Source organism: Cetorhinus maximus, chromosome 23 (assembly GCF_964194155.1).
Source record: "Cetorhinus maximus chromosome 23, sCetMax3.hap1.1, whole genome shotgun sequence".
Taxonomy (NCBI): domain Eukaryota; kingdom Metazoa; phylum Chordata; class Chondrichthyes; order Lamniformes; family Cetorhinidae; genus Cetorhinus; species Cetorhinus maximus.
Window position 1 is genome coordinate 26,981,328 of NC_135901.1, and position 18,207 is coordinate 26,999,534.

An 18,207-nucleotide genomic window follows, 5' to 3' on the forward strand; every position below is an offset into this window, starting at 1 on the left:
ACCTCTAACATGTGGCTACTTTCAGCTTTTTCATCTTCTGCAACTTTTCTGTGTTGACTATATATTGATTTCATATTAAAAGCCAATCATGAAACAGATGAATATTCAGTAATGAACCTTGATTCACTTCTCATTAGTTACAGATAACAAGATCAGATGACATAAATCCTAAATTTAAAAACCTGCATTTACATAGCGTCTTTCACAACCACAATGCATCCCAAAGTGCTTTGCAGGCAATGAAGTACTTTTGAAGTGCAGTCACTGTTGAAATGTTGGAAACGTGACAGCCAATTTATACACAGCAAGATCCCACAAACAGCAACATGATACTGAGCAGATGATCTGTTTTGAGTGATGTTGATTGAGGGATAAATATTGGCAGGGCACTGGGGATAACTCCCCTGCAAAATAGGGAACTTCTATGTCCATCTGAAGCAGCAGGCAGGGCCCTTGGGTTCGTATCTCAACCAGGAGACAACAGCTCCAACAATGCAGCACTCCCTCAGCGCTGGCACGAGGAATGTTGGATGTGATTTCTGTCTTTAGGTCCCAGGACTGGGACTTGAACCCACAACCTTCTGACTCAGAGGCGCGAGTGCAATCTGCTGAGTCACGGCTGACACTGTGGACAATTGTCATGACCACAGCCAGTGTTAATTGCTGCACAAACCAAATCCCAGAGGGAAACTTGGCATTGGACTTTTCTGTTCTTTTTTTAAAAATCCAGTCTGGAGCAACTGCACTGCTGAGATTTGGCACAAATTTCCGATAAAATCCACTCATGCGAGGAAATCTCAAAACTTCCCATTTTGCTGTAGGCACTGGGAATTCCACAACAGCTTTTCCTTTTGCACCTCGTGGGGCCACTTGACCGTGTCCAACAGTGTGAGCTAAATACGTGACTTGCACGTTCAAAAGTTCACTTTTAGCCAAATTCGCGACAAAATTGGCTTCCAGTCGATCAAACAGTTCCTTTAAGTGTTGTAAATGTTCCTTAGCACGTTTGACTGAACACTATTTAGTCATCAAAATAAACAGCACGATTGTCACAGTCACTTTGTTTGTTGGTCTCTGAAATGTTGCTGGTGCATTTTTGATACCAAAAGGCATTGCTTTGCATTGGTGCAAAACATCCGGTGTCACGAAAGCTGATATCTCTTTTGCCCTCTCTGATAAGGGTACTTACCAATATCCTAGCAGCAGGTCAATTTTTGTGATAAATGTTGACTGTCCCAATTTCTCGATACAATATTCCAAACATGGAATAGGATATAGGTCAGCTTTCGGTACTACATTCACTTTTCTCAATCATCAATACATCGTCTTTGTGGTCCATCCGGTTTTGGCACCATGACAATAGGTGAGCTCCAATTATTGTAACTGGGCTCAATAATGTCAATTTGAAGCATGAGTTCAATTTCTTTTCACACTTGAGCTAATTTTACTGGATTTTTTACTGGATTTAATCTCTATGGGTGTTGCCTTTTGAATCTGAATTCCCCACATCAACATCATGTACAGCTAAATTTGTTTTCCCCAGTTTATTTCCACAAATTGCTTTGTGTGATTGCAATAGCTCTTTTAAATCACTCCGACACTTTTCTGGAAGGTAATCCAATATTCCAGCTAAATTCTTAAGCACGCCATCATTGTCCAGTTTAATCAAAGGAAGATCAATTTTAGAATCCTTAATTCCTACATCTGTTTCTTTACTTATAACTACCAATACCTCCTCCTGTCTATTCTCTCTGTCAAAGTATTTTTTGAGCGTATTTACATGGCTCAGTCGCTGACTCTTCCTTCTATAAGGGGATTACGATGTTTACCTCACTCAGTTTCTTTTTGACCTGGTGAGGTCCACTAAACTTTGCCTTCAATGATACTGGCAACAATATTAACACTTTTCCCCCAGCCACAAAATTACAAGCTTTTGCCCTCTTATCTGCATTTGCCTCCATCACTTGTTGATATATCTTTAAAATGTTTCCGAGCTAGCTCACATGCCTTACTTAATCTCACTCTGAATTTCACCAAATAATCTAGAAGAATAGTTTCAGAACTTAAATTTACTAATTTCTCCTGAATTAGTTGGAGTGGTCCCCTCACTTCATGACCATAAATTAACTCGAAAGGACTGAACACTGTTGACTCATTAGGAGCGTCCCTAATAGCAGACAACAAGAATGGAACCCCTCGATCCCAATCATGTGGAAAGTCTTGACTGTATGCGCTAATCATAGTCTTTAAAGTCTGATGCCACCTTTCTAAGGCACCTTGTGATTCAGGGTGATAGGCTGACGACGTAAATTGCTTTATTCCTGGGCTGCTCATTCTTTCTTTAAACAGCTGTGACATGAAATTCGAACCCTGATCCGATTGCATTTCTGTTGATAATCCATATGTTGTAAAAAAAATTCTTAACTCCTCTACCATCACCTTTGCTCTAATTTTCCTTAAAGATATTGCTTCTGGAAATCTCCTGGACACATTCATGATTTGTCAGTCAGTACTGATTCCCACTTTTAGTCTTAGGGAGTAGTCCTGCACAATCAATCAGAACCCTGTTAAAGGGTTCCTCAAATGCTGGAATTGGAATTAAAGGTGCAGGCTTAATTATTGCCTGAGGTTTTCCTATCACTTGACATGTGTGACATGCTTGGCAGAATTTGACTACATCTTTATGTAGTCCAGGCCACTAGAAATGTTTTTGTTTCTTAGCTCGAGTTTTCCTAATCCCCAAATGTCCAGCCATTGGAATTTTATGAGCCACTCTCACAATCTGGTACCCAGATGGTATCACTATTTGGTGCACTATCGCCCACTTTTCATTTGCCTAAACCTGAGGCAGTCTCCATTTCCTCATTAACACATTGTTCGGAATGTAATAACACTCTGGAGTGTATTCTGCTCCTGTTTCAGAATAAGCTGGCATAATTGCTTCAAGTCTGGATCCTGCTGCTGTAACCCCACTAACTTCATTGAATTAAACAACTCAGCCTCAACCTCTCTAATCTTTTTTTCCTGCTTAATCCTTTCAAAGATTGATCCAGCCAACTGAAATTCAGCATCCTCCCCGTGTCTTTTAGATTCTTCCTCCCCCTGTTTAACTTGTGTGTTTGTGACCTCGTCACCACACAATCTGGAAACAATCCAGGATGCTCTTTCTGTAAAACCTCTGTAGGTTGTGTCTCAGCGGGCTGCTCTACTACAGTAGGCATAGTCAATAACTATGATCCAGCTGTATCGTTCCCTAGAATAAATTGAATCCCTGCAATGGGCAATTTCTCTACCGCCCCAACAATCACTTCTCCTGTTTTCAAATCACTTTTTAAATTCACCTTATACAATGAAATATCTTTGACTCCTCCATGAATCCCCCGGATCAAAACTCTCTCCTGCAATAACCCTTCTGGACAACAGGTGGCACTATCCCATAACATTAAGGACTGGCTAGTCCCCGTGTCTCTTTCCTTTTCTTCCCTGCACACATGGGTACACCTTTCCTTTGCATATAAAATCTCTGTACCTTGCCTTTCAGAGCTCCCTTGGGTAGGTTGTGAACATGTTGCCAATTCTCTCGCTACCACTGATTCTTCCTGCTCCACCTGTACAAAATCCACCAGTTTTTCTTGCCCCTGGATCCCAGAGCCCACAGTTCTCTTACTTCAGAACTTTTTCTGAGTTCCTATCACTGCAATCGGTTTCCCGGTTAACCTCCACCTATATGATATTGTATGTCCAGTCTGATTGCAATGGGAGCATATCAGTTTCCTTCCTTTAATTCTATTTTCCACATTTCCATCTTTAATAGACTGGCGTCCTTCAGCTTGATCCTTATCACAAACATTTTTACCATCGCTAGGTTTTCTAAATCTCCCATGTCCTCGCTGATTTCCATATGACCCTTTTCCTACACTCTACTGTTTGTGTGAAATTTCATACGTATCGGCTAAAACAGCAGCTTCTCTGATGTTTTTACTTTGTCTTTCAGCTAAATATGTCTTGGTGTTTACTGCAATGCTATTTCTAAATTCTTCCATAAACATAACCTCTCTTACATTTTCAAATGTCTTGTCTAATTTTAATGCTCTGAACCATTGATCCCAGATCATTTCTTTTTCTCTTGCAAACTCCACAAATGTCTGATGAGGTCTCTTCCTGAAAGTCCTAAACTTTAACTGGTCAGCTTCAGGGACAAGCTCATAAGCATTGAATACGGCCTTCTTTACTATCTCGTAATCTGCAGACTGTTCCTCTGATAAGCTTGCATACACATTCATTGCTGTGCCTGACAAAACACTCTGTAACATGATAGTCCAAGCATCACTTGGCCAACTCAATTTCATAGCAATCTTTTCCAATGAGGTGAAATGTCTTTCAATTCCATCCTCTGTAAATTTAAGCACTAACCGAAGATTTTTAGTTAAATCAAATTCCTCATCGGACATCGGAATCACTATCTCTCCTTTCTTCATTTATTCTAAGCGTCACTTTAGACAATTCATACTGTCTGGCTCCTTTCTCTCTCTGTAGCTCTCTATCTCTTTCCCTACCTCTTTCCTCAATTGGTAACTTCTCTCTCTGAAGTTGAAGTTCAATCTTTCACATTTCTATCTCCCGTAATCTTTTCCTTTTCCTGCTCATCTCTTTCCCATTGAAGCTTTTTTAAAAATTCTATTTATTTTCATCTGTCTTTTTATTTTTCAAGTTTTGTCATTTCTCTTTCTTTCTAACTCGAATTGTTTTCATTTCTTTTTCTTTTCCTCTTTCTTCCAATTCAAGCTTTTGCCTTTCTCTATCTCTTTCTATATCAAGCTGCTTCTTTGGCAACTGAAGTCTTACTGCCTCTAGCTGTGACACACTAGTTTCAGGTGTCCCTTCCTCCAACTTTAAATGCAGGGTAAGTACTTTAACTGCATCAGCCTTACGAAATTCCGCTTTTATCTCTACCTGCACTTCATCTGCTAACTCTCTCAACTGAGTTTTAGTCAGAGATTTCAAATACTCCATAGTCACATTTTCCACTCCTAGAAAAGTTGTAGCAATTGCCAAAGTCATTTCGCAGTCCAGCCACTTAAAAAACCCTCAACACAAAACTCCTGAGTTCAGCCTTTTTCTCACACTCGTATCCCTTAGATTCACAAACTCCAACCCAATCAAGGAATTTTAATACTCCCGCGAAGAGCCCCCATATTTGTTATGACCACAACCGATATTAACCGCTCAGCAAACCAAATCCCAAGGGGAAACTTGGCGTATGGGCAATACCATTTTTTTTGTATTCGGAAAATGAGAAGAAAACATATTGATCACAGCAGCGATTCAAGTAACACTTTTGGGATTTTAAAAATTAAAAGTACAAGTTTTATTAATAAAAACAGAAGAAAACTTAAGCACTCAAGATTATAGTTGCACAGTTAAATTTAGTTTTACAACACATTCCCTCTAAAAGACTCCGTACTTGGTTAGACCCACAAGGTCTAGGCAACATTCCTTTATACATAAAAGCAAAATACTGCGGATGTTGGAAATCTGAAACAAAAACAGAAAACACTCTAAAAACTTAGCAGGTCGAACAGCATCTATGGAGAGAAAAAACAGTTACTGTTTCGTGTCCATATGGCTCTTCTTCAGAGCTCCTTTATACATGTTTAGCTATAAAAATCCAGTAATATTACTCAAGGCAAACTGTTGTAGCTTTAATAAAAGCATACCACATGACCTGTATCCCCATTCCACTCTGCTGTGGAAATCCAAGCCTTCAGAACAAGACTGTTTCTTGCAGCCCAAGACTTCACACGCACACATGCTTCTTAACAGAATAACACAATACTCCCCAAAAATATATTTTTTAAAAACCTCCATTCCTCACGTCGTGGGGACCATGGAATCAGTGGTGGGCAAGATTCTAGGAACAACTATTCGGGATAGAATTGGTCGTCTCACAGAAAAAATATGGGTTGATAAGGAAGAGCTAGTGTGGATTTCTAAAGGAGAAATTGCGTTTAACTGACTCGCTGGAGGTTTTTGAAGAGGTATTAGAAAAGGTCAATGAGGGTAATGCTGTTGATGTGGTGTACATGGACTTTCAAAAGGCACTTGATACAGTGTCACAGAACAGACTTGTGAGAAAAATTATTGCTCATGGAATAAAAGGGACAGTAGCAGCGTGGATACAAAATTGGCTGAAACATAGGAAGCAGAGAGTAAGGGTCAATGGATATTTTTCGGCCTGCAGGAAGGTTTGTAGTGGAGTTCCCCAGGGGTCGGTACTGGGACCCTTGCTTTTCCTGGTATATATTAATGATCTAGATCTTGGTGTGCAGAGGACAATTTCAAAGTTTGCGGTTGGTACGAAGCTTGGGAGTGTTGTGAACTGAGAGGAGGACGGTGTGGAACTTCAAAAGGACATAGGCAAGTTAGTGGAGTGGGCAGATAGATGGCAGATGAAGTTCAATGCAGAGAAGTGTGAGGTGATGCATTTTGGTAGGAAGAACATGGGCAGGTAACATAAAATAAGGAGTGAGATTTTGAAGGGGGTGCAGGAGCAGAAAGACTTGGGTGTATATGTGCATGGATCATTGAAGGTGGCAGGACAGGTGGAGAGAGCAGTTAGTATCCTGGGCTTTATTAATAGGGGCATTGAGTACAAGAGCAGAGAGGTTATGTTGAATTTATATAAGACACTCGTTAGACCTCAGCTGGAATATTGTGTACAGTTCTTGGCACCCTATTATAGGGAGGATGTGAACACATTGGAGAGAGTGCAGAAGAGGTTTACAAGAATGGTTCCAGGGATGAGAAACTTCAGCTATGAGGATAGATTGGAGAGGTTGGGACTGTTCTCCTTGTAGAGAAGAAGGCTGAGAGGAGATTTGATAGAGATGTTCAAAATCATGAGGGGGCTGGATAGGGTAGATAGGGAGAAGCTGTTCCTGCTCGTAAGAGGATCAACAACGAGAGGGCACAGATTTAAAGTCATTTGCAAAAGAAGCAAATGTGACGTGAGAAAAAACTTTTTCACACGACGGAGTGGGTGGGGTCTGGAATGCACTGCCTGGAAGTGTGATGGAGACAGGTTCAATCGAGGCATTCAAGAGGGCATTAGATGATTATTTGAACAGAAACAATGTGCAAGGATACGGAGGAAAAGCCAGGGGAATGGCACTAGATCATAAAATTCATATGGAGAGCCGATGCAGACACAATGGGCTGAATGGCCTCCTTCTGTGCTGTTAAAACTCTGTGATTCCGTGACCATTGGAGATTTCTTCCTGTCGCTTAAATCTGGTCAAACTTCTTTTCCCCTCACACGAACTGAAGTGAGCTGTAGCCAACACAAGATAAAATCTGTAACTACCTTCTGTGAGAAACAATCAGATAAATTAACAAAAGAACCTTCTAACCTGTACAGCCCATATCCATGGCAAAGTGGCACGCTTTGGGAAGTTCCAAACAGAAATGCAAACTAAATAGCTTTTACTTTTAAAACACCCTATAATATTATGATCCATATGAAATATGAACCAATATATTTACAACAAAGTTCAAGGAGCATCAGCCACTGGAAGCAAAGTCGTGAGACCGGCCAGTCCAGCAGAAAGAAACCCTCCGACCCTCCCACTTCACCAACTGTCAAAATGAACAGAGTTCAGGCCTGGATGTGATTCACAGCAGCAATAACAGCAGAATCCAAACCCTGCAATCATTTGTGCACTTGCTGGTGTCTCAGCAAGTGGGGCAAATGAGTGAATCCCTTCCCACACTCAGAGCAGCTGAACGGCCTCTCCCTGGTGTGAGTTTGCTGATGTGACTGCAGGTGTGATGAAGTTTTGAATCTCTTCCCACACTTCGGGCAGGCGAAAGGCCTCTCCCCAGTGTGAGCTCGCTGATGTTTCAGAAGGCTGGATGAATCTTTGAATCTCTTCCCACACTCAGAGCAGGTGAATGGCCTCTCCCCACTGTGAACCCGCTGGTGTTGCAGAAGATTTGATGAGTGTTTTAATCGCTTTCCACACACGGAGCAGATGAATGGCCTCTCCCCAGTGTGAACTCGCTGGTGTGATATTAGGTGGGATAACCGACTGAATTTTTTCTCACACTCAGAGCAGGTGAACGGCCTCTCCCCAGTGTGAACTCGCTGGTGTATCCGCAGATTGGGTAACCCAGTGAATCCCTTCCCACACGCAGGGCAGGTGAACGGCCTCTCCCCAGTGTGAACTCGCTGGTGTGTCCGCAGGTTGGGTAACCAAATGAATCCCTTCCCACACTCAGGGCAGGTGAATGGCCTCTCCCCAGTATGAACTCGCTGGTGTGTCCGCAGGTTGGGTAACCCAGTGAATCCCTTCCCACACTCAGGGCAGGTGAACGGCCTCTCCCCGGTGTGAACTCGCTGGTGTATCAACAGGTTGGAAGACCGAGTGAATCTCTTCCCACACTCAGAGCAAATGAATGGCATCTCCCTGGTGTGAACTCGTTGGTGTGTCCGCAGGTTGGATAACCAAATGAAACTCTTCCCACACTCAGCACAGGAGAATGGCCTCTCCCCGGTGTGAACTCGTTGGTGTATCTGCAGGCTGGATGACTGAGTGAATCCCTTCCCACAGTCAGGGCAGGTGAAAGGCCTCTCCCCGGTGTGACTGCGCCGATGAGTTTCCAGCTCAGATGGGAACCGGAATCCTTTCCCACAGTCCCCACATTTCCACGGTTTCTCCATGATCTAGGTTTGATGATCAGTTGAAGCCTTGTCCAGACACACACACAACACGTGTACAGTCTCTCCCCGCTGTGAATGGTGTGATGTGTTTTTCAGGCTGTGTAACTGGTTACAGTTCTTTCCACAGTCAGTGCACTGGAAACACTCTCACTCGGGTGTGTGTGTCTCGGTGCTTTTCCAGTCCCCCTGATGTTTAAAGCCTTTCAAAGCAGACAAACTTTTCTCTTTCTAGATACAAAAGTCAATGATATTTAGGTCCTGATGAATCGAGTGACTCTGTCAGACTCTGGCCTGACATTTGGTTTGAGATTTCTGTCTGCAAATTCTCCGCTTCCAATTTCCTGTAAAAGGAGTTTACAAAAGTCATCACTGTCAGTACAGGATAGAAATTCAGAACAGACAATTCTAGCTTCTACGGAACATTCTTTCCTCTCCTTTGGGCTGCCCAATGAATGGAAAGACGTCTGTATCGCTGGACTTAAAATGGTTGTAATTTACAGGACTGTTTCACTGGGTTAAGATGCAGGCAATGCAAGGAAGAACCTTAGTTAGGTAGCGAATGGTCATGACCTGGAACTCGCTCCCTACGAGGGTGGTGGAAGGGGAGAATTTCAAAATGAAATTGGATGGGCACTTGAAGGAAATAAACTTGCAGGGAAATGGGGATATCGAGGGGGAATGGGACTGACTGGATCGTTCTACAGAGTCGGCATGGACTCAAATTGCCAAATGGACTCCTTCAGTGCCATAATGACCGTATGACTGGAAATATATAACCTAGCTACAGCACTATATTACAAGACTAAAAATAATAATAAATGTGCTTTATTGCGAACCATAAATATCTCTAATATGTACCATACAATAACACTAGACATATCTCTGTTGTGACGAACTCCATGGAGATTGATCACCTTAAATCCCCAGACAACCCCAACAGAATAAACCAAACGACAAGGTTTCACTTGTTTAAAACTTTTACTGTAACAATCAAACTAAAATCAACATAAAAGAAGCATAAAATAAGAGACAAATAGTATTTGAATGGATAGGATAAATTTGACTTTAAATCGCTCGTACAATAAAAACAGGCTCCACAAAGTCACAAGCATTTCCCCCCTCAGCATATATGGCACTAATTCCAGTTACAGAGTCCCACACCTCTCTGTATTTTCCAGGGGAAACAGATGTTGGACACAGGAGGGAATTTTAGTCCATGTGAAACTAAAAATAAAAGGTGTGCTGTTTAAAATCAAACTGCATTGACTAGGAAGAAAATGAAGGGAAGACATTTTGCAAAGTCCCCTCCCCTCCCCCACTCCCACAGCTGGCAGCCCAGCACACAGGCACAGAAAGCGCTGCTGAGCCGAGCTGTCCAGAGCAGGAGCAATGACATTTGGATTTCGGACTGTTGTCTGCAATTCATCCTCTTCTAATATCCTATGAATGGATTGACAAAAGTGATCACTGTCGGCAGACAATTCTATGGAATATATGGAATGTTCATTCCTCTCTCATTCCCCAAGAGCTGTAAATCTCCGTTCACACACTCTCACTCCATTCTCACTCTGCTGTACCTAATAGACATCCTCCCAATTCTCCTGAAGGTACCCATTCATGCTGATCAACAGATCTACACTCATCGCTTCTTATCAACAAACTTGAGAATCTTAATATAAATATATTTACTGACGTTGGTGGAAGCAAAAATGATCAATCATTTCAAATTGAAACTGGATGGGCACTTGAAGAAAATAAACTTGCAGTGTTGGAGTATATAGAGGGGGAATGTGAATGACTGGATTGCTGAACAGAGAGTCAGCATGGACTCGAGATGCCGAATGGATGTGCCAAAATGTCTGGCTATGACTGGAAATATATAACGTAGCTACAGTTACAGGACTAGAAGTAACAATAAATTTACATTATTACAGAACATTAAATAAATAAATAATATATTTAATAGGTGCCATAAAACAAAACTAGACATATCTTTATCCTATATTAATTTACTGCCCCCTTAAATGTCAGCCATCCCATGGGGAAACCACCCCTTTAATTGTGAACATTAGGAAAGAGACCATCCTTTTAGCCAGACAAATAAATGTGTCAAGCTGAGGGAGCAAAGGATGTCAGTGTTGGGACCACAACTTTTCACTTTATACATTAATGATCTAGATGAAGGAACTGAGGGCATTCTGGCTAAGTTTGCAGATGATACAAAGATAGGTGGAGGTACAGGTAGTATTGAGGAGGCGGGGAGGCTGCAGAAGGATTTGGACAGGTTAGGAGAATGGGCTAAGAAGTGGCAGATGGAATACAACGTGGGGAAGTGTGAGGTCATGCACTCTGGTAGGAAGAATAGAGGCATAGACTATTTTCTAAATGGGGAGAGAATTCAGAAATCTGGAGTGCAAAGGGACTTGGGAGTCCTAGGACAGGATTCTCTTCAGGTTAACTTGCAGGTTGAGTCGGTAGTTAGGAAGGCAAATGCAATGTTGGCATTTATTTCGAGAGGACTAGAATATAAAAGCAGGGATGTGCTGCTGAGGCTTTATAAGGCTCTGGTCAGACCACATTTAGAATATTGTGAGCAATTTTGGGCCTCGTATTTCAGGAAGGATGTTCTGGCCCTGGAGAAGGTCCAGAAGAGGTTTACGAGAACCATCCCAGGAATGAAAGGCTTAACATATGAGGAACGTTTGAGGACTCTGGGTCTATACTCGTTGGAGTTTAGAAGGATGAGGGGGGATCTGATTGAAACTTACAGAATATTGAGAGGCCTGGATCGAGTGGACGTGGGGAAGATGTTTCCATTAGTAGGAGAGACTAGGGCTCGAGGGCACAGCCTCAGAGTAAAGGGAAGACCTTTTAGAACAGAGATGAGGAGAAACTTCTTTAGCCAGAGAGTGGTGAATCTATGGAATTCATTGCCACAGAAGGCTGTGGAGGCCAGGTCATTGAGTGTATTTAAGACTGAGACAGAAAGGTTCTTGATTGGTCAGGGGATCAAAGGTTACGGGGAGAAGGCGGGAGAATGGGGTTGAGAAACTTATCAGCCATGATTGAATGGCGGACCAGACTCGATGGGCCGAATGGCCTAATTCTGTACCTATGTCTTATGGTCTTATTATGGTCTTATGTCAATGTCTTTAAGAGAGAGAGAGAGAGAGACCTGGGCCAACCTTTCCAGAGTCTGCACCCTCCCTGGATTCACTTCCTTTCCCTTCAGTTCCTGCAAGTCAACAATTTCCCCCCAGAATGAGAAAAGAAATGGAAAGGGGGAGAAAAGAAAGTGTTTTACTCACAGTTGTTGGACACAGGAGGAAGTTTTAATCTGTGTGAAGCTCAATCATCATTCACACAAAGCCCGCGCTCTGATTGGCTGGAGGACCGGTGTCCTTCCGGTCCTCCAACTCTTCCTATTGGTCAATCCCTCAGTATGACGGGTGGGGGCGGGCTCTCCCCGGCACATGCGCAGCTTCCTCTCTCCCGAGTTCTCCGAGCGGCTTCTCGCTCGGGCCGGAGCCGTCAACCGATCAACCTTGGCTCGAGAAGGTGGAGGGGGAGGGGGAACAATGGGTGGGGGCGGGGCTCCCGTGTCCGCGCGCCTGGCCTGCAAAATGGAGCCCCAGGACGTCACCGCGCAGCAGAGTGATTCCTATTGGCTGGTTCGGGAAGGGTTCCATTGTGGACGTCACAATGCGGAAGTTGGACAATGAGCTTCAGACTAAAACTTCCTCCTCTGGGCAACGTCTGTGAGGAAATCAATGTTTCCCCTTTTCCATTTCTTTTCTCATTCTGGGGGCAAATTGTTGACTTGCAGGAACTGAAGGGAAAGGAAGTGAATCCAGGGAGGGTGCAGACTCTGGAAAGGTTGGCCCAGGTCTCTCTCTCTCCTAAAGACATTGATATCCTTTGCTCCCTCAGCTTTGTTTATTAGATTTATTTATTTGTCTGGCTAAAAGGATGGTCTCTTTCTTAATGTTCGCAATTAAAGGGGTGGTTTCCCCAGGAGATGGCTGACATTTAAGGAGACAATTTCAGGGTGTTTAACTGTCCTGTATTTTAAGAGATTGCTCCTTATTTTGCCTTTTGTCCTGTATTTCTAGGACAGCTTGTGGGAAACTGATCCCGGGAATCTCCAGGGTGAGTTTGAGTGATTCAAGTGGGACTGCAAGTGAGTGATTCGGCCAGCAGAGAGATGATGATGATGTGACTAAACAAGATAAGTTGTAAGTTTTAGTTTATTTTAAACCCCACCCCTCCCACTATTATTGTCTCTAGACACCTCCTCCCCATCCCCTCTCATATTGAAACCCAAACCCCCATCCAACCTGCTCTCACGGTCACCAGCATCCCACCACCACCCACTCCCCCATCCATGTCTCCAACCCCACAGCTGAAGTGTCCGTTATTTTATTTTGTAAGACTTCTGCCCCCTCGGCAATATAGTAATAGAGGACAAAGGTATGTCTAATGTTGTCATGGGTGACACTTTAGATATATTATTTATAGTTCTGTAATTAAATTCATTTATTATTCTTTCTAGTCTTGGAAGCGAGTACTGCAGATACTTAATATATTTCCAGTGATAGTCATTATGATAACTTGACTCCAGACTGACTCTCTGTAGAGTGACTCAGGCAGTCCCATTCCCCCTTCTATATCCCCGTTCATTTCCTTCAAGTGTCAATTCAATTTCATTTTGAAATTATTGATCGTTTCTGGAACCACCACCCTCATAGGCTGTGGCTTCCAGGACATCACCACTGGCTGTTGAAATAAAGTTCTTCCCCACAGCATCATGTGTCTCTCTAATCATGTAATAGAGTCCTGTGTATTACACATATTTTTAGTGCAGTACTATTGGGTGTATATGAGGTACAGCAGGGTGAGAATGGAGTGAGAGTGTGTGGGATGGAGATTTACAGCTTTTGTAGAGCGAGAGAGGAAAGAATGTTCCATAGAAATGAGAATTGTCTGTTCTGAATTTCTAACCTGTACTGACAGTGATGAATTTTGTAAACTCCTTTAACAGGATATTCGAAGGGGAGGCCAGAAATCTCAAACTAAACTTCACATCAAGATCTGACAGAGTCACCCCATTCATCGGGAGCTGAATATGATCGGCTTTTGAATCTGGAAGGAGAAATGTTTGTCTGTTCTGTCTGCTTGCAAAGGTTTCCAACATCAGTGTGACTGGAAAAGCACCAAGTCACACTCGAATGACAGTGTTCCAGTGCACTGACTCTGGAAAGAGCTTTAACCAGTTACACAGCCTGAAAAAACATCACCATTCACAGTGGGGAGAGGCCATACATGTGTTGTCTGTGTGGACGAGGCTTCAACTGATCGTCAAACCTGGAGAGACACAAGGACACTCACACCATGGAGAAACCGTGGAAATGTGGGGACTGTGGGAAGGGATTCAAAGCCCCGTCTGAGCTGGAAACTCATCGGCGCAGTCACACTGGGGAGAGGCCATTCACCTGCTCTGAGTGTGGGAAGGGATTCACTCAGGTATCCCACCAGCAGAGACACCAGCAAGTTCACAGCGGGAGGAGACCGTTCACCTGCTCTGAGTGTGGAAAGGGTTTCGCTGATTTATCCGCCCTGCAGATGCATCGGCGAGTTCACACCGGGGAGAGACCCTTCACCTGTTCTGAGTGTGGGAAGGGATTCATTCAGTTATCCCACCTGCAGATACACCAGCGAGTTCACACCGGGGAGAGACCCTTCACCTGTTCTGAGTGTGGGAAGGGATTTAGTGATTCATCCACATTGCTGACTCACCAGCGAGTTCACAGCGGGGAGAGGCCATTCACTTGCTCTGAATGTGGGAAGGGATTCACTCGGTCATCCTACCTGCTGACACACCAGCGAGTTCACACCGGGGACTGGCTCATCTGCTCTGAGTGTGGGAAGAGATTCACTCGGTCATGTGACCTGCTGGCACACCAGCGGCTACACACTGGGGAGAGGCCATTCACCTGTTCCGTGTGTGGGAAGGGATTCATTCTGTCATCCACCCTGCAGACACACCAGCGAGTTCACACTGGGGAGAGGCCATTCACCTGTTCCGTGTGTGGGAAGGGATTCACTCGATCATCCCACCTGCTGAGGCACCAGACAGTTCACACCGGGGAGAGGCCATTCACCTGCTTTGAGTGTGGGAAGGGATTCACTCGGTCATCCCATCTGCTGACACACCAGCGAATTCACACCGGGGAGAAGCCATTCACCTGCTCCAAGTGTGGGAAGGGATTCAGTGATTCATCCTCCCTGCTGAGACACCAGCGGGTTCACACCGGGGAGAGGCCGTTCACAGGCTCTGAGTGTGGGCAGGGATTCACTTGTTCATCCGAGCTGCTGACACACCATGATAGTCACACTGATTAGAGAACTTTTAGATGCTCTGACTGTGGCTGTTAATTGTATCAATTGAGGTTAAGTATATACAGGTGGACATCATGGATTGGATAGTTACTTGAGCACATATAAAGAGACCCTTACTGACATAGAGTGTAGTGGAGTCAGGAGATATATACCTGTAATGTTTCACTCAGTGAATAAATCTATACAAAGCAAAGACTGGCTCCAGTTTCCTCCTTCACCATCAGGCTGTCAGGATTATAACATGGTAACAGAGAATGCTTGTCTAAAGGTGAAGGTTGGAAACTAAAGGAAAATAAAATTTCAGACAGAAACTTACAACCTGAATAGCTTTTGTGAGAAATGGCTGAAAGCAAGTGGGAATTGTCAGGGTCTGATTACCCGCCGATGTTCTCGGAGTCTGAGCCACACGACCAGTGGAAGAATGAAGTGGATATGTGGACACGGGTTACGTCCCTACCAAGGAGGAAACAAGGTCTGGTCTTGGCATCGTCATCTCCCAACAAAAGTAAAATCAGAAGCAAAGTATTTAGTGAGCTGGATACTGGTCAATTGGATATTGATGAAGGTTTGGATCTTTTATTCAGGTTCACTGATGAGATTTGCAAGAAAGATGATCTATTGGATGCCTATGAAGCATAGTTGGACTTTGACATGTTTTGAATGAGGGTGAAAGTATCCTTAGCATATCTGGAAATCACAGCAAAATACAGGATTGGAACAGCACTAATAGGTGAATGAACCCCAGGAATGACCAGGGAATAGTTAACAGGTGTTTCAGGTCTGGCTCAAAATATCATTATGTGATGAACTGCCCAAAGTGGAAAATCAGGGTCTTCGAAGTGACACATGATACAGAGAATTCTGAGGCTGAAGATGATGATGATGATCACTCTGAAGGAATTGTACTAGTCACAAGGAGCTTTGGTCCAGTGATGAGTATGTTAGTCACAGACTCATTCAACTGTGCTGTGTTAGACAGTGGCTGCACCTCGTCAGCATGTGGATTAGATTGGTGAACATGTTACCAAGATTCACCTCGTACTGAGGATCGACACAAGGTTAAGGAGTGTGAAAGTTTTACTTGTCTTGGTTTGGTGATGTCAACACACTGAAGTCACGAAAAAGAGTGGGGATTCCCTGCAAAATACCTGGAGTCAGCCTCTTTATCAGTGTAATCTGTTAGACTTCACCTCGATGACACATTTGTGTAATTAATAAGGCTTATATTACCAAATTGTACTGTATGTAAGCTTAAAGATGAACAGTCTTCAATTGCCTGGCTCTTTCAGTTCCAGATACTGTAATGTAGCTTTAAGGAAAAAAAAACTGGTGTTAAGGTCAGGAAGGGGTCAGAGCACCAGGTGTTCCAGGACACCCTGTTTAGATACAAGTTATAGTTCACAGGTCGAAGGGACTCCAAGCTGATTGGCTCAATTTGTTGTGGGGAAATGAGGAACACTTTTCCCATTGGTCAAGAGTCACAAATATTTGTTTAAGAAGTTGTTAGTTTTGTTGAACAGCTGCACCAACATGGGTTAAATGTTACAAAGTTACCTTCAAAAAGGTCCATTTGGTAACTCGAGTCCATGCTGACTCTCTGTAGAACAATCCAGTCAGTCTCATTCCCCCTCTATATCCCCGTATCCCTGCAAGTTTATTGCCTTCAAGTGCCCATCCAATTTTCTTTTGAAATCGTTCATCATCTCTGATTGCACCACCTCATAGGCAGCGAGTTCCAGATTATTCTCACTCACTGTGTAAAAAAAGCTTCTTCCTCACATCCCCCCCCCACATCTCTCACTTAAAACCTTCAACCTGTGTCCCCTCGTCCTCGGCGTGAACAGCTTTTCTTTGCCCAGCTGATGTAAACCTGTCATAATCTTGTCCACCTCTATCAAATCTCCCCTCCACCTCCTTTGCTCCAAGGAGAACAGTCCCAGCCGGAACAAAGAAACAAGATATGTTCATGTCTGGAATAAAATGGGAATGTTTACAATTCCACTGGGCAGTGAAGGAATTGGAATAATTCACCTTGGGTGTAGTTGAATGGAATAGATCAATCTGGTATCCATGTAGATTCTAGTGAAATTCAGGGAAGTGTAGACAAGATGAATAAGTCGATAGCTTTCTCTCGGAAATGTTTATATCATTTGCCTCTGAACCCTTTTTTAAAAGAAAACCACAGTTGGAATCCTGGCCACTACCTGAAATATCGGGACTGCACAGAGTGAGATCAGCAAAGCTCTTGAGGCAGACCCACCGTCCCACCACACACCCCAACCTCCACCGCCCCCATGAACTTCAGATAAGATAACATGAAAGTCAAAAAATGTCTGGCATGCTATTGGGATACCAGTGTACATGCAGATGTGATTTGTTAGATGTTAAGCAACTAATAGGAGGAAATTCATGGTGAAATACATGGAGGAGTCCCAAACATACACAGTGACTTGACAAACAGTATGACATGAAATGGTTAATGTGGCCAGAGGAATGAGACAACATTTTGATGTGATCAAGGCACTGACACACGCTCCAGAGAGAAACTGACTTTAAAACAGTCAGGATAGAATTAAAGACACCAGTCATGGTTGAAAAGTGAGTAAAACTAAAGTGAAAGGGATAAAAAATTATGGATTGGAACAACTGAGGGCTTGGGAGAAATAATCCTGAGTGAGAACTTTCCACAAGTCGGACAGGGGTAAGGAGAGAGTTGGAGAATCTTTTACATCCATGCTTGATCTGTAGCTTGAAGCATACGTCCTTATGTACGAGTAACCTAGAACTCATGGCGCTCCTTCAGGAGAAGATAAGATCGAGTAGATGTTACCCCAGGCGGGGCCAAAACAGAACTGGAAAATAACGGAGTGAAATTGAGTGAGGGGTCGGAGAGAGAGATCTCCTGCCCCTTAAGGTGTGGACTGTAAGAATCCTGGGGTCCCCCTACTTCGGGTTTTCTTGCTAATTAGTGAACACTGAATTAAAAACTATGACTGGCTGTGCATTGATTTTTAATTTGATTGTTACACTTCTGTTTTTATTCCTGTTGTGATTACTCTCGGGGTGAGAATGGTTGACAGGTGACAGGA

The 18,207-nt window shown here is 43.4% G+C and overlaps 3 protein-coding genes across 4 annotated transcripts in view; 1 reads left to right on the forward strand and 2 right to left on the reverse strand.

The window, feature by feature from the left end:
* Positions 1-18,207, reverse strand: part of LOC144697423 (uncharacterized) — a 512,621-nt gene that overhangs the window by 236,237 nt on the left and 258,177 nt on the right. The window lies entirely within an intron of this gene.
* The window catches only part of LOC144697922 (uncharacterized), a 52,494-nt gene that overhangs the window by 15,032 nt on the left and 19,255 nt on the right, over positions 1-18,207 (reverse strand). Inside the window, 1 exon segment of the mRNA XM_078569885.1 lies at positions 7,715-8,719. Within this exon segment, the coding sequence (XP_078426011.1) occupies positions 7,715-8,719 (1,005 nt within the window).
* Positions 12,689-15,840, forward strand: LOC144697043 (uncharacterized). Of its 2 annotated transcripts, none has more exons than XM_078568826.1 (2): positions 12,689-12,954; positions 13,761-15,840. In XM_078568826.1, exon 2 carries the CDS (start codon positions 14,111-14,113, stop codon positions 15,119-15,121), a length of 1,011 nt encoding a protein of 336 aa, XP_078424952.1. In that variant the 5' UTR covers positions 12,689-12,954; positions 13,761-14,110; the 3' UTR covers positions 15,122-15,840. The 2 variants fall into 2 exon arrangements, with proteins under 2 accessions (XP_078424952.1, XP_078424953.1); XM_078568827.1 differs by having other exon boundaries at positions 12,689-12,868.